This window comes from Acanthochromis polyacanthus, chromosome 4 (genome assembly GCF_021347895.1).
Source record: "Acanthochromis polyacanthus isolate Apoly-LR-REF ecotype Palm Island chromosome 4, KAUST_Apoly_ChrSc, whole genome shotgun sequence".
Taxonomy (NCBI): Eukaryota; Metazoa; Chordata; class Actinopteri; family Pomacentridae; genus Acanthochromis; species Acanthochromis polyacanthus.
The window spans coordinates 36,081,352-36,094,969 of record NC_067116.1 but is presented as its reverse complement, the minus strand read 5'-3'; the positions used below and the strand labels follow the sequence as shown (position 1 = coordinate 36,094,969).

The following is a 13,618-nucleotide window of genomic DNA, read 5'->3' as shown; positions in this document are numbered from 1 at the left end:
TAGAAATTAGTTTTTGTTGAGTGGCCAACTAAAATTATTTATGTTCACTAAAATCCAGCAGATTACGTTAAAGATGGATATCTTTTTTCTTTTTAAATGAATTCATATCACGTGGTGCCTGACAATGAAATAAAGCATCTGGCACAGTTTTTTTTTTCATTAACCCTCTTCTTGTCTTCATTTACGGGCAAGATTCAGCAAACAAAATTCCTCAAATTTCTGAAAATGTTCAAAATCTTCAAGAAGAAAATTCCAATAATTTCTTACAAATTTCCCTTGAAAGTTTTATTAAAAAACAAAACAAATTTAGCAAGAAAATAAAAAAAAAATGAGTAAAAAAATTTAAAAAATCCAAAGTGATTACATGAATATCAGTAAAACTTCTGTTTTCTTTAAGAACACTCAGAAAAAAATCACTTTTTTTTAACATTTCTTTTTTTCCCACCAAAAGCTTTTCCCAAAAATGTTGAAAATGTTGAAGTTTTCACTGTGAAAATATATATATATATTTTCGACATTTTTAAACTTTAAAACGGGCCAATTTCACGCGCAGGACAACGCGAGAGTTCAACCAGTAATAGTTTACTTCGCGGCTGGAAGTAAACAGAATATTTTCCGTCGCACGGTAACGCGCTGACTGTTACCAGGACTGTTACCCTGCAGCGATTCTGCCCGGTGAGGCCGGTCGGCTCTGGGCAGCTCGCTTGGACGGTTGTGTCAAAGTGGGGCCTTGTCTGCTGTTCCTGGTCAGACTATGGCGCCACTAAAGCGCTCAAAACCCGCTGCAAAAGCCACCGCCACATTCCGGAGCAGGCCGAGGAGAGAGGAGGTGAAGGTACGACGACACCTAGCGACCGCTGCTCTGCTGCCGGGTTCAGCACCAGCTGCCCTCACCGAGGCTCCACAAACACCAGCAGCAGTTTAAATGCACTTTTAACCGCACAGGGCTTCTCATGTAGCACTGAAAGCCAGAATGAAGAAAACACAACGTGTAGATATGCAGTTGATTTTAATATATTGAAACAAGAATTAAAAATAAACAGTAATTCCAGTTTCATGAACAGCAAATGCTGAACACAAAAGAAGGACAGTGGCATGAAGTATAATCAAGGTGTTTAGGTTAAATTAATAATATTTCAACATTCTGAAGGGGAAGTGAACTTTTTTTAAGCAAGGTTTGTACATTATCAGAGGTGTTTGACCATGTGATTAGTGTCTGGACTGAAGGCATCATGGCTGACAGTTTGACTCCCACTCCAGCAGCTTTCTGCTTCCTATGGCAGGTGATTAGCGCTCTAATACTGCTATGTTAAAGACCCCGTCTGGTGAAAATATAGTTTGTATCTTGTTAACGTGTTCATATAATGTTTTTCTAATATGTTAGAGGACACAACATGAGCAAAATTTGTAGCATTTTCACGTTGAAGCTGCAGTGTACCATGGTTTCATACATAATGAGCCTCACAAAACAATCTTGTCAGTTTGTAGGGTTTCATGCCATTATTATTTGTCTAAATGCTGCAAAATAAGACAGGATGTAGTGGGATATTTTTGACAGACTGCATTTGACATACCACACTATGTATTGGGATAAATTATGGTTGTGTACTATCATACTGTAGCACGCCAGAAAAAAAACATGCAATATGCCAAAAATACCACAAAATCCAACTACCTTTAGTCTGATTTTGCAGTATCCTCTGCTCACTATAAGACACGTCACATATGGTAGTGTCTTGTTCGAGTTACAACCTTGAGCTGCACAAACTAACGATTTCACACTGCAGATTACGACAGAAGAGCCACACAGTCAAAGCTTAAAGGTGCAATATAATGGCAAATTACCATCTCCCAACTGTATGTTCACTGCATAAGGACAGCTGTAGCAGAAAAAGGAAAAAGTATGTGATTTGGATTGCAGGGCAAATTTTACTACAAAGTATGGGTACTTGGAGACATCCTCGGTTTCTGGTTTCGAGCAGGAAATACTCTAATGTCACAAGTTGCCCTTATGCAGCGCAGACAACAGTGTGCAGGCATGTTTTTTCCATTGAGAGAACAGCTACATTTGTAACTTTGATGCAGAAAAAGGACTTTCCTAAGGGTTAAATTAATGACTGGAGAAGAATTTTAAAGCATAACAGGTGGCTTTGTTATTCTAATTAACTGCTGAAGAAATTAGCCCTCAATACAGATTTGTATACAAAACCGGTGTCTTCAAATCTCAAAAAGTAACATCTTGTGACCCAAATTTTAAACAGATAACATGATCAATGAGTATGTCTGACAGTAAAAAAATGAGGACATAGCTCCAATATGATTACAGTGAGCTTTTTGCAGTACAGTGGAGGTAAAAATTGGCCTCCTGTGGTATTGTATTGAATAACACTGAGGAAATACTGCAGCTCCTTTAAAAAATACCTCTCGAAATCTTAAAATCCTATTAATTTTTAAATGTCTTGAGCCCTTGTATTCAGATACAACACGAGCAACCCCTAAAACATGGCACATCTCCCACCGATTATTTAAACATCACTGATATCAGACTGGTGCATAGCATCATAGTGTGTCCAGTGAGGTTAGTCAGCTTTGCACAAGTCGAGATCATCCATATAAACTTTGAGGTTGATGGTTACAGTACAGTAGCAGCTTTAACATTAAAAACATTGTGTTCTCAGATGGAGAATGTCAGTGTTGCTATGGCTGTCCAGACAGACGTGGACCAGCGATGAAAGAGTTGTCAGTTTAAATGTACAGCACCAACAAAACTGCAGTCTGACAGTATAAAAAATCATTGGTTCACACCTTAAATGTCAGTTTGTCAGGAGCAGCCTGTGTTAGTCCTGGCTCTGTCTGATTAGTGAAGGAAGTGGCTGAGGTCCTCGTGAATCTCAGCCTCATCCCAGGGTCCGTGGATGTTGTCTTTGTGCCTCTGCAGCCTAACGAGCAGCAATGGACAGAGCAGTGTAACACTCCCTAAGGCCAGCGCTAAGAGCACGGCTCCCCCTGGCGACTGCGACCCCAAACCTCCTACCCCTGCGATGCACACTCCCACACACACCCCTGTAAACTGGCTGGGAGTGTTCTCCCTCAACCTCTGCAGCAGGCAGGGCCACAGGGCAAACACCAGCAGGGCACAGCTGAGCATGGCGAAGGTGTGCAGGGCCCCAGGTAACCTCGAGGCTAAACACACCGAGGCAAACAGGGCAGCATTCAGGGAGAGGATGCCGGGAGGTGAGGGCTGGGCGTAAGGAAATGACACCAAGTGGGCCAGCAGCATCACGGCAGACATGGCGTACACCGTGTCCGTGCTCACGGACTCCGTTAGTGTTTTAAGAACTGGCGAGAAGCCAAACGTGAAGGACAGGAAAATAGCAGCACTCTGTAGATCAGCCAGATGGGTCCTGGGCTCGCTGCATGATTCGACTTTAGAAGACAAGAGCTGATGCAGTCCATAACCCAGCAGGGAGCAGACGAGGCTGGTCCACAGCAGCGTCACAGGAGACAGCAGACCCTGCAGAGAAAGTGGAGGTGTTGATTAATCAGCCACTGCATTCAGTAGAGGCGCAGTATGAAGACCATGAGCACAGCAGTGAGGAATTAAAGAATCCATCTATCCATGGTTTTCCATTGATTGAATGAACTCAAGCCAGGCATGAGGTGGCACATACGAATACAGGACGCGCCCTGTAGCTCGCTGTAGCTAGCCGTTTTAGCCTTTCTGTTTCCATCATGGTGTAGAATGAGAGAGCACAAGAACAGTGACAAATATTAGTCACTTGATATCCAGTTCCGTGACATGTAGGACGTAGAAAAATCAAGAATTTATGTTAGCTGTATGGTGAATTTTACTATGAAAATTACATCAGAGAGGAGAAGGCTACTACTTCATGAGGACATCCCTCCCCAGGTTGTTCCACCACCATTAACACCTAGAACCATGTTAGCCCCATGTCATTAGTGACACTTGAGCCATGTGAGTTGGGCTATGAATAATACCTGGGACCCCCTACCAGTCACCTGTACCTGAAGAAGCCTTATGGTTGTGAGGTGAAACATCTTCAGAAGTCCAGTTGCTTTCTACTGAAGCACTTAGGATTGTGAAGACCATAGATTTTTATTTAAAGGTTTACCTGTTCCATGTAGAGCCATAGGGTGATAAAAATGGCCACACAGGACAGCTGCTGTCCTACAAAGCCAGCTTCTTTCACCACAGCCCAGTAACGGTACTGCCGGATGCCCTCATTCCTCCGTAATTCCTCCAGGAACCGCTGATCCACGTAGTTATCAGGGAAGGGCTGGCGTTCCCACAGCACCTTCCGCCAGGGCACAGCTGGACCTGGGGCACTATCTGGCCCCATCACCCTGAACCACAAACACACAGAGACTGGGTTGTGAGTAGGCATCTTGAATCTACTGCTCAAAGCAGCTGGTAGTATTTACGTTGTTTTACCATGCAAATAGTAGGGCTGAACCTTTAATGCAGTTCAAATCCAGACTTGAAGAGCCGCAAATTGCAAAGGATTATTTAAATATTTAAATAAGTATATATGCCATGCAGTGTGTCTGTCCCCGAGCTTAAAAGTGTCACGTCAGTGGTTTTACACATTCCCGCCGTCCTCATGCGGTTATGCTGTCATGTCATCTCATGTGCTCCTTCAACAGTTTGTATATTGAACTGAAGCTTTACTTTTTTTTAATGATGTTTCAAATCAAATCACAGTGGCTGTGAGAAAGATGGCAATTAGATAATTTCTCCAAATCGTTCAGCTACAACATAGCTGGGTCATTCTATCTGAAATCAGGGTCTTGCTTGAAACTTTTTCGATTATCAATGGATTATTAAACTTGTATGTGTGAAATTTTAGCTAGATATCTGAAGTACTTTGGAAATAACATTTATTAAATGTCCGCCGACTCACTTTCAACACGTTTTTTTCCAGACATTTGAGGCTGTTTGAACCACAATATCTTAACTTCTAATAAACATAAAAGCCTGAAATTTTCACTGTTATTTGCCATCTCACCATTGATTCAGAATCTGTGATATTGAACATCGATAGTCGCTCATTATCAAAAAGTCTATGATTGTAGGTGGATTGAGATATGAAAAGAAAAAGAGAAGCTGTTCTACAAAAACCAATAATCATGCTTCTTACTACAGTAGTGATGTCTTAAACACGTGTGTTAAAATGTAGTTTCTTCTCAGTTTTGAGCTTCTATGCGACACGTTTCTAACAGTTGGCCAAATAGCAATAAAACACAGAAAAAAACAACAAACATATTGAGAGGAACAGAGGTCTAATAGTGTTATTGTACATGTAGTAGTATACTTTAGTAGGGGTTTGCTATCTGAACACACTAGCCTCAATTAGCTAAGCTAGCTTTGGATGTATGTCGTGTAAGGGATATTTTATTAGTAATTAGACAGCACTAATGTCAGAAGAACATGTAACATGTAATTCAATCATATTCATACTGTTGTGTTGACTGTCAGGTGAATGCATCTGTTCTGAACGGGGTTTTGACAGTTGGTCGGCTGAGAAACTGCCGGTACTTCCGGTGTTGAGGCGACGATAACAGCACTTCCACCGCGTACATACGGGTCTATGGGTCTATAACCAATAACATGTCGATAATTGTCTTGAATGTCTCCATAAATATGTACATGAGAGTTTTAAGCCTACCTGGGATGTGATTTTGTTCGGCACCGATGCTACAATCTCATCGCGTCATTATCCCGGAAGTGAAGCATTTTATCAGAGCTCACAGCGCCTCCTGCTGGAGGAGGTTTGAAACGCACCTGTCCCTGTCTGCCAATCCCAGCTGTCCGTTTTAACGTGATCTCTTCATGTTTTCCTCTGTCAAGGTGTCTGTGTTGAACATACGCCCCTTCTCTGCTGATATTAGAAGACCAAATCCACAGACCACCAACATGTCTGCCCAAAGGTAACATAGTACTGTAACCTTATAACAATCCTGTAGTGATGGTGTGTGTCACAAAATTGATCACCAGGCTGATTTTGATATTTTTCATGAACCTCATTCATCTTCTAGCTTCTCAGTGGGTAAACCACATCCTCCTGTCTCCCTGGTAACAGAAAGAAAACCTGTCAACTCCGATACTGCACCAGAAGAACAGGAAACCACCATGGTACAGTTTCTATAAAAATATTAATTCCTGTTTTAATTGCTTTTCAACATTGAATCATGGTCAGTTTAGTTTGTTTTTTTGGCAGGAATTTCCAAAAAATATTCTCTCATTCTAAATGGAAATATCTGTCTGTCTGTTTATCCATCCATCCATCTATCGCTTACAATCCCTGCACAACCTAAATCAAAGCTTGAACAATTTTACAAAGAAGAATGGAGTAAAACTGCAGTGTGATGATGTGTGAGGCTTTTTGAGGCCTATCCACACAGGCTAAATGCTGTAAAAGCCCATCATCTACTAAATAGTGACTTGATGGGGGTGAATACTTATGCAATTACTTGTCTTAAATTTTAAACTATTTACCATCTAGAAATTTGTTTTCACTGTGATGCAAACAATTCTCCTTTTTTGGTGAATTTTTGTCCAAAATGTTAAATTAAATTGACCATGATTTATTGTTGAAAAGTAATAAGAGGGGAAAACTTCCAGGGATGGTGGAATACTTTTTATAAGCATTGCATTTTCTCCTAACATTGCACTCAGAACAGACACACAGTGAGATGTGATGAGGCTTCTGCTTCATCTGGTATTCCACCTACGGCTGTTTTTGCTGTTTTCTGATTTTGTGCTTGTTACATATCTGCTCCTGTATATTTGACTTTACAGATAGGATCGTGCCTTAGCGGGATTTCCAGGACTGAATCGTCCACCCAGCGTCTGATGGGCCCGTAAGTATCATTAACTTAAATGTAATACTGGAAGGAAAACAAATTAATTTCAATACATTTTTCCTTTCTTTATGGTCTGCATCTGCTTTACTTCAGAGGAGCATCTAGTTCTTCACTAAGGGAGTGTCTGATCATCACATCTCTGCAGCAACAAACCAAGAAGATACCAGATCCCCCAGCAGCTCTATGACTAGTAAGAGACAGCTTTATTCTACTGATTTATTATTTCATTGTCTTATCTGTATTTTTATTGCTTGGTTACATTGTTTTTTTTGTTTTGATATAAAGTTTTTCACTCAATAGGAACACAACAATACACAGATGTCAGAAAAACATGATTGTTTAATTTATACACATATACATCTACAGGACATTAGCTGAATAAATATGTCACATTCCTTCTTTTTCCACTGATCATTTATGGTTGTAAAAACTTTTTTACAAAACCAGCGTGGCTGTTTCATATGATCTCCTTTTCAGTAACGTAGAAATACTCTTTAAAAAATGTCTAATTTTTGTAGAATTTTGAAAGCGCTTTCAAATAAATCAGAAAATGAATTTATTACTAATCCGTAAGACTTTCCATAAGACACAATCTCAACATATATTTCAAGACTAGAAACACAGTAACATCAGTTGGACAGAGAAACAAGGAAGGAATAAGCACTGGAACTGAGGCAGGAGGTGATCGCTTCTCACAACCATCCATCGTATATTATTGCAGGCATCCACAGAACAAATGCACATACAGTATGGGAAGACATTGAAAACAATCACACTACTCAGAGTTTGGTTTAACGCACATCCAACGTAAGGCGGTGTAAACTACGAAGGCGTGAACTCACTGTATTGTCTTTATCTTACGGCACAGGGCAAAATTTAGAAGATGGAGCTCCTGGCCAGGTCTCAAGAAAGGAGCTGAGTAAACACCAATAAAAAAATTAATAAAAACTCACTGAAACCATAACCACAGGCCGTGTTGGCACCTTAATAGAAAAGCAACTGATGAGAGTTTGTTAACTGCCGAACCCAGCCCTGAAGTGTTAAGAGCATTAATGCAGTTTGATCAGCAGAGTTTCCCCTTTGGGTTTTGTGTGTTTTTCATGAACACACTCTGGTTTGCACGACACAAGAAAATGATCTGGATGCCAACAATAAAGAAGAGCAGAGGTCATTAAAAACCTACAGTATTTACAAATGAGCTCAGCCCTTCTGGACTTTTGGTAGGAGTTCATTACAGAGTTTGGTGAGCTCTTCAGTCTCCTCCTCCTTAGGAGTTTTTAAAAATCTCTTCATCAGTGCTCTTTCTCCCACATGTCAGGACAAGTTGTGGACCCATTTCTGCTGGACCCCACTAAAACAACAGAGCCCAAAATGTTAAATTATGTACTAAGAATACATAGACAAAACAAAAAAAATGTTGTTCTGTGGCATCAGAGGCAGTGCAATGATAAGATGTCAGTTTGCTATGTTGGCTAAAAAAATGCTAATACACAGATACTAGCTTTTAAAAGAATGCTGACGTAGTCAAGGCAGTGGATGGCTTGTGCATATTAACTGAGCAGTGCAGTGTCGTAGTGGTAATGACCTTCCAGATGTCAGTAAGATAGAAATAGACTTCTGTCACTAGAGAGACTGGCAGGCTCAACATCTTCATACAGCAGGCGGCTGGTGGCTGTAAGCAGACACCCACCAGCAGTCATCAGTCTTCACAGTGGAGGGTAGCGGAGCTAGCAGCCATTTAGGCAACAGGTCCACAAATCATGGCAGAGGAGAGTAGGGCAGCAGTCACTAAGAGACTTGGAGACGGCCTGTTTCCTTTTCTTCTACCCCACGGTCCCACTGGTGTCAGAGAGCAGCAGCATGGCTCTGACTAAACACCTGACTTTTCAGTACTTGCATGGAAGTGAAAGTGAGACAGAACGGCAACGACGCAAGTGTTTGAGGCAATGGGAGAGTTATTCAAAGGCCTCACAGATTGGCAAAAAGCTAGCAGCTAAATCCATATCACTAAGGCAACTCCGATCCATACAAAAGGTATGCTTTTAAAAGTACTTAACATATGGGGAAGACATGCGGACAGACTGGTTGCACCTCACACTCCTTTTAAGCAGAAATAAATTCTTAATTTCTTCATCTAGTTCAGTTTAACACTCAGAAAAAAACACATCCAAACAAAAACGGACATCTTTGCAATTGGCCAGTTCCATGGTAACTCTGTTAGAAAAATAGTCCCATCATAAATGCGCTTGTAACATCACTGTCAGTAAAGAACTACAGCAGCCAGGGAGGACAATAAAACAAGAAACAAGTTGTAAAGAGAGACTTGGAGACCTTTTTTTCCTGTAGCAAAGAGACAGAGGTTGCCTGTAGAGGGGCTGACAGTTATACGTTCTTGGATTCCTGCTGTCTTTCAAACTCCAGTGGACTGACGACCAAAGTGTGGTGAATGAATTCTTAATCGGTGTCTGTAGTTGGTGTCTGTGCATAAGTGTGTGTACATTGAAATCTTGTATTATGAGAGTCACAAGTCAGGAGATCAGCTGAAAAAAATCCCAAAGATTTTTGTGGGCAAGTGTGTTAGTTTTTCTCCGTTTCTGCCTCCATTTCAGGCGGTGTTATGTGCGAATTTTCCTTTTATCTTCGAACAGCGAGCGGACAAGGTAGACCTGAACCGCGGACACCAACACCATCACAATGAGATTGATCACCGACCAAAAGTTCACCCTCTCGAAGTTGCTCTCCTGGAGGTTACGGTCGCGAGCCTCAAACGCTCGCAGCAGTGTCTGGATCTGCACACTTTTCCCCAGCCGAGCCTTTACATTGTTGATGGTGTCCTGAAGGAGAAGAGACAAGCAGGTCAGACTTACTGGATCTGAGAAGAGAACTGATAATTTGTCTGCAATTTTCATCTTGGGTAATTTTAGATAAATTAAATACAACTTCTAAGCAAAGACGAATCAAAATGAGATGTGGATCTTTTTGAGTCTGTAAACAAAGCAGCTCATTCAGGTGAGTTCCTTCCTCCACAAGAAAACAATTTCCTCCACAGCTGGAAGATACATTTCCTGCCTTTTAACAACTGATGCCTATGTGACTTCTGACACAAATTAAGGCTATTTCTGGGGGCGGTGCAGGCTACTGTGGTGCAAACTCAAACAATTGGCTCCCCTCGGCCAATAGGTGAGAGTTCATTATGACATTGTCTATTCTCGTGACAGTCTCCTTGTGACTTTCCCTGGATGTGGTGGATTGCATGCTATTTTGCTGGCGGCCTGTTGGGTCACTTTACCCCCCTGTGAGCATATATGGCACAGCGACAAATATCTCAATGACAGACAGTAGAAGGACAAAGAATTAAACACCAAGTGAGAGCAAAACACCACCTTGAATTGGTATACCTCTATATTCTATCAAGATTCAAAAGTTCTCATACATACAAATCTATTTCAGTCTTTGTCTGGAAAGCATTTCATGTCAAATTCAACTGAGACGGACTGCACACGCACCATAATGTCTTCCATCTTCATATCCAGCATATCTGACCCGTGCACGTACTCCTTCCAGTCATCTGGGTCTTCTGTGTCCATGTTGTCCAGGATCAACTCAAAGAAGATGAGCTTTTCCGAAACAGAGCTGAATGTGTTGTCAAAGCAGAACATGTAGTCTCCATCCTCGGTTTCTATGCTGCATGGAAACACAAACGGCACTAGGAACTTGCACGTTTAACTCAGTCATTTATGTGTGTTTGAAGGATGATCTCTGTTGCTTACGTGTGAACGCCGTCTGACTTGCGGTAGTCGCTGAACAACAGTTGGCCAGAAGGAGAGGAGATATAGAAATCTACATCGAGACCTGCACCATCTAATACCTGTGAAGGGTGGAAGAAAAGGTCAGTTAGGCAGAGAGGGAGAAGAAAATCAAGAGCTACTGATGTTGTAGAGATTAGGGGTGAATGAGAACGGGACAATATCTGATGGAAATTGAACAGAAATTCCAATTATAATTTGATCTGCGATAGAATTCTTTTAGTTCGCAGTGCATTAGATTTAACTCGTGATGGTTCAATACTATATGAGATACTGACAAAGGTGTGACTGTCGCACACGGAAGACAGTGTGAATTTGTAAAAACAATGACACGTTTTAAATCCTGCATCAAATGGGCTGCAGAACATACATCTTAAGTTGTAGTATTTACAGTTTGCTAATTGCATTGCTTCAAACTGCGATTTTGATTTGAAATCAATGACTTATTCAGTCCTAAAGATGTAACAACACTGAAAGTTAGCCTTGGTTGCAGCATTTAAACAGTTTAATATTCATGTCATACATTAAATTAGAGAAATGCTAGTTCTCCCTCGCAAGGTTTTCATGACAGCAATAAGCCTTGATGCCTTGTCCTTCACTGTAGACACCACAAGATATGTACACACGTGGACAGAATGGTTGGTACCTCTCGGTTAATGAAAGAAAAACTCACAATTGTCAGAAATATTTTGAATCTGACATAAGCAATAATAAATACAAATTCTATGAAAATTAAATGATGAGAATCAGACATTGCTTTTGAACTGTGGTTTAACAGAATTCTTTTAAAAAATAAACTCATGAAACAGGCCTATACAAAAATGATGGTACCCTTAACCTAGAGCTGACATTTTGTTGCACAACCTTTTGAGGCAATCACTGCAATCAAACGATTTCCGTAACTGTCAGTGACACTTCTCCAGACGCCATGTTTCAGCTCCTTCCACAGATGCTCAATAGGATTTAGATCAGGGCTCATAGAAGGCCACTTCAGAATAGTCCAATGTTTTCCCCTTTGCCATTCTTGGCTGTTTTAGCTGTATGTTTTGGGTCATTATCCTGTTGGAGGACCCATGACCTGTGACTGAGACCAAGCTTTCTGACACCGGGCAGCACATTTCTCTCTAGAATACCTTGATAGTTATGAGATTTCATTGTACCCTGCACAGATTCAAGACACCCTGTGCCAGATGCAGCAAAGCAGCCCCAGAACATAACAGAGTCTCCTCCATGTTCCACAGCAGGGTCAGTGTTCTTTTCTTGATTTGCTTCATTTTTTCGTCTGTGAACATAGAGGTGATGTGCGTTGTCAAAAAGTTCCAGTTTTGTCTCGTCTGTCCATAGGACACTCTTCAAGAAGCTTTGTAACTTGTCAACATGCAGTTTGGCAAATTCCAGTCTGGCTTTTTCATGATTTGTTTTCAACTTTGGTGTCCTCCTTGGTCGTCTCCCATGAAGTCCACTTTGGCTCAAACAATGACAGATGGTGCGATCTGACACTGATGTACCATGACCTTGGAATTCACCTTTAATGTCTTTAGAGGTTGTTCTGGGCTCTTTTGTTACTATTCGTATTATCTATCTCTTCCATTTGTCATCAATTTTCCTCCTGCGGCCACATCCAGGGAGGCTGGCTACAGTCCCATGGATCTTAAATTTCTGAATAATATGTGCAACTGTAGTCACAGGAACATCAAGCTGCTTGGAGACTGTCTTATAGCCTTTACCTTTGCTAGGGGTACCATCATTTTTGTCCAGGCCTGTCTCATGAGTTTATTTTTTTAAATAATTCTGTTGAACCACGGTTCAAAAGCAATCTCTGATTTTCATTAGTTACTTTTCATAGAATTTGTATTTGTTATTACTTTTGTCAGATTCAATTATTTCTGTGACCATTGTGGGTTTTTCTTTCATTAACCGAGGGGTACAAACAATTTTGTCCACGCGTGTAAAATGCTTGGGTTGCCTCCCACAGACACAAACATATATTAACTCCCACACATCACTTAACATCTAGAAAAAACAAAGGGATCCATTCTGTGTTGCACTCTGCATTCTGACCGGCAAAACAGGTTCTAAACAATTTGTAAATCAAGGTGTGAGCACATTGTCTATATATTCGTGGGTGTGAGCCACATAACCTGCTGGTCCTCTTGCACTCGACAAAAAAAAAAAAAAAAACACGTCAGTTTATCATTAACCTGCACATGGTTTGAACGAATATTGAGAATCAAAAATTACAGTGAACAAGAATTTAAAAAAGGACAAATCAACAGGTTTGACAAGTGTGTCAATGTTGACTCTTCTTCCTTGTCGGTTACCACTGATTTGACTGCCTGTAGACACAGACAGGAAGTTTTAGTTTATTTAGTTAACCGAACAGTTTCATGTAAAAGTTGTGTGAGCTCTTCATAACCTGATATTCAATCTCCAGGGAGGCATCTTTCTTCATGGTCTGGTAGAAACACTCCTTTCGACCGGGGGGTAGAGTAAAAGTGAAGTCGCTGTCCAGAGATTGGGAGAAGGCAGCCAGCACCACTAACCTGTCCGATAAGAGCGAAACAAACACGGACAGGACGCACAGAAATACCCGGACGAGCTCCATAGTACGAGGCTAAAAGTCCAAAAGAGCCCAAACGGTCTTACAGTAGCCGGCCACGGTGCTGGAAGTAGGCGGAGGAGCTGCTAGCTACGTTCGCCCAAAGTTGACTCCTGTTGAAATGTTCTCACTCAGGGCTGTCGAAAGTTCAGGACCCCGCCGGTTTAAAATTGTTATCAATTGCATTATAAATAGCTGATTAATTTGTTGCTACATTTAAACTTAGCATTATGTAGGATTTTTGTATTGTAGTAATCTTTGGATACATATTTAATACAACAGAAAATAACAGGCATATTTCTAAATGCCTGTAATGACATGCATTATG

At 41.0% G+C, this 13,618-nt stretch overlaps 2 protein-coding genes and 1 long non-coding RNA gene across 3 annotated transcripts; 1 reads left to right on the top strand and 2 right to left on the bottom strand.

The window, feature by feature from the left end:
- Positions 1-992: 992 nt before the first annotated feature.
- On the bottom strand, positions 993-5,794 carry pigc (phosphatidylinositol glycan anchor biosynthesis, class C). Its single transcript, XM_022192676.2, has 3 exons — positions 5,688-5,794; positions 4,134-4,365; positions 993-3,514 (listed from the first exon to the last, which is right to left on the bottom strand). The coding sequence occupies exons 2-3, from the start codon at positions 4,359-4,361 to the stop codon at positions 2,858-2,860; spliced, it is 885 nt and encodes a 294-aa protein (XP_022048368.1). The 5' UTR covers positions 4,362-4,365; positions 5,688-5,794; the 3' UTR covers positions 993-2,857.
- A 30-nt stretch (positions 5,795-5,824) lies between these two features.
- LOC127533696 (uncharacterized) lies at positions 5,825-7,084 on the top strand. Its single transcript, XR_007941454.1, has 4 exons — positions 5,825-5,949; positions 6,058-6,154; positions 6,821-6,882; positions 6,979-7,084. It is a non-coding gene; the product is annotated as an uncharacterized LOC127533696 (long non-coding RNA).
- A 122-nt stretch (positions 7,085-7,206) lies between these two features.
- On the bottom strand, positions 7,207-13,431 carry tmed5 (transmembrane p24 trafficking protein 5). Its single transcript, XM_022192677.2, has 4 exons — positions 13,108-13,431; positions 10,656-10,753; positions 10,392-10,569; positions 7,207-9,719 (listed from the first exon to the last, which is right to left on the bottom strand). The coding sequence occupies exons 1-4, from the start codon at positions 13,294-13,296 to the stop codon at positions 9,501-9,503; spliced, it is 684 nt and encodes a 227-aa protein (XP_022048369.1). The 5' UTR covers positions 13,297-13,431; the 3' UTR covers positions 7,207-9,500.
- Between the last annotated feature and the right edge of the window lie 187 nt (positions 13,432-13,618).

Coding starts and splice junctions, on each gene's coding strand:
- tmed5 (XM_022192677.2), bottom strand. CDS start 13,296: ATGGAGCTCGTCCGGGTATTTCTGTGCGTCCTGTCCGTGTTTGTTTCG. Junction 10,570..10,655: donor AAGTCAGACGGCGTTCACAC/GTAAGCAACAGA, acceptor GTTTCCATGCAG/CATAGAAACCGAGGATGGAG. Junction 9,720..10,391: donor TGAAGATGGAAGACATTATG/GTGCGTGTGCAG, acceptor CTTCTCCTTCAG/GACACCATCAACAATGTAAA.
- pigc (XM_022192676.2), bottom strand. CDS start 4,361: ATGGGGCCAGATAGTGCCCCAGGTCCAGCTGTGCCCTGGCGGAAGGTG. Junction 3,515..4,133: donor TATGGCTCTACATGGAACAG/GTAAACCTTTAA, acceptor CTTTCTCTGCAG/GGTCTGCTGTCTCCTGTGAC.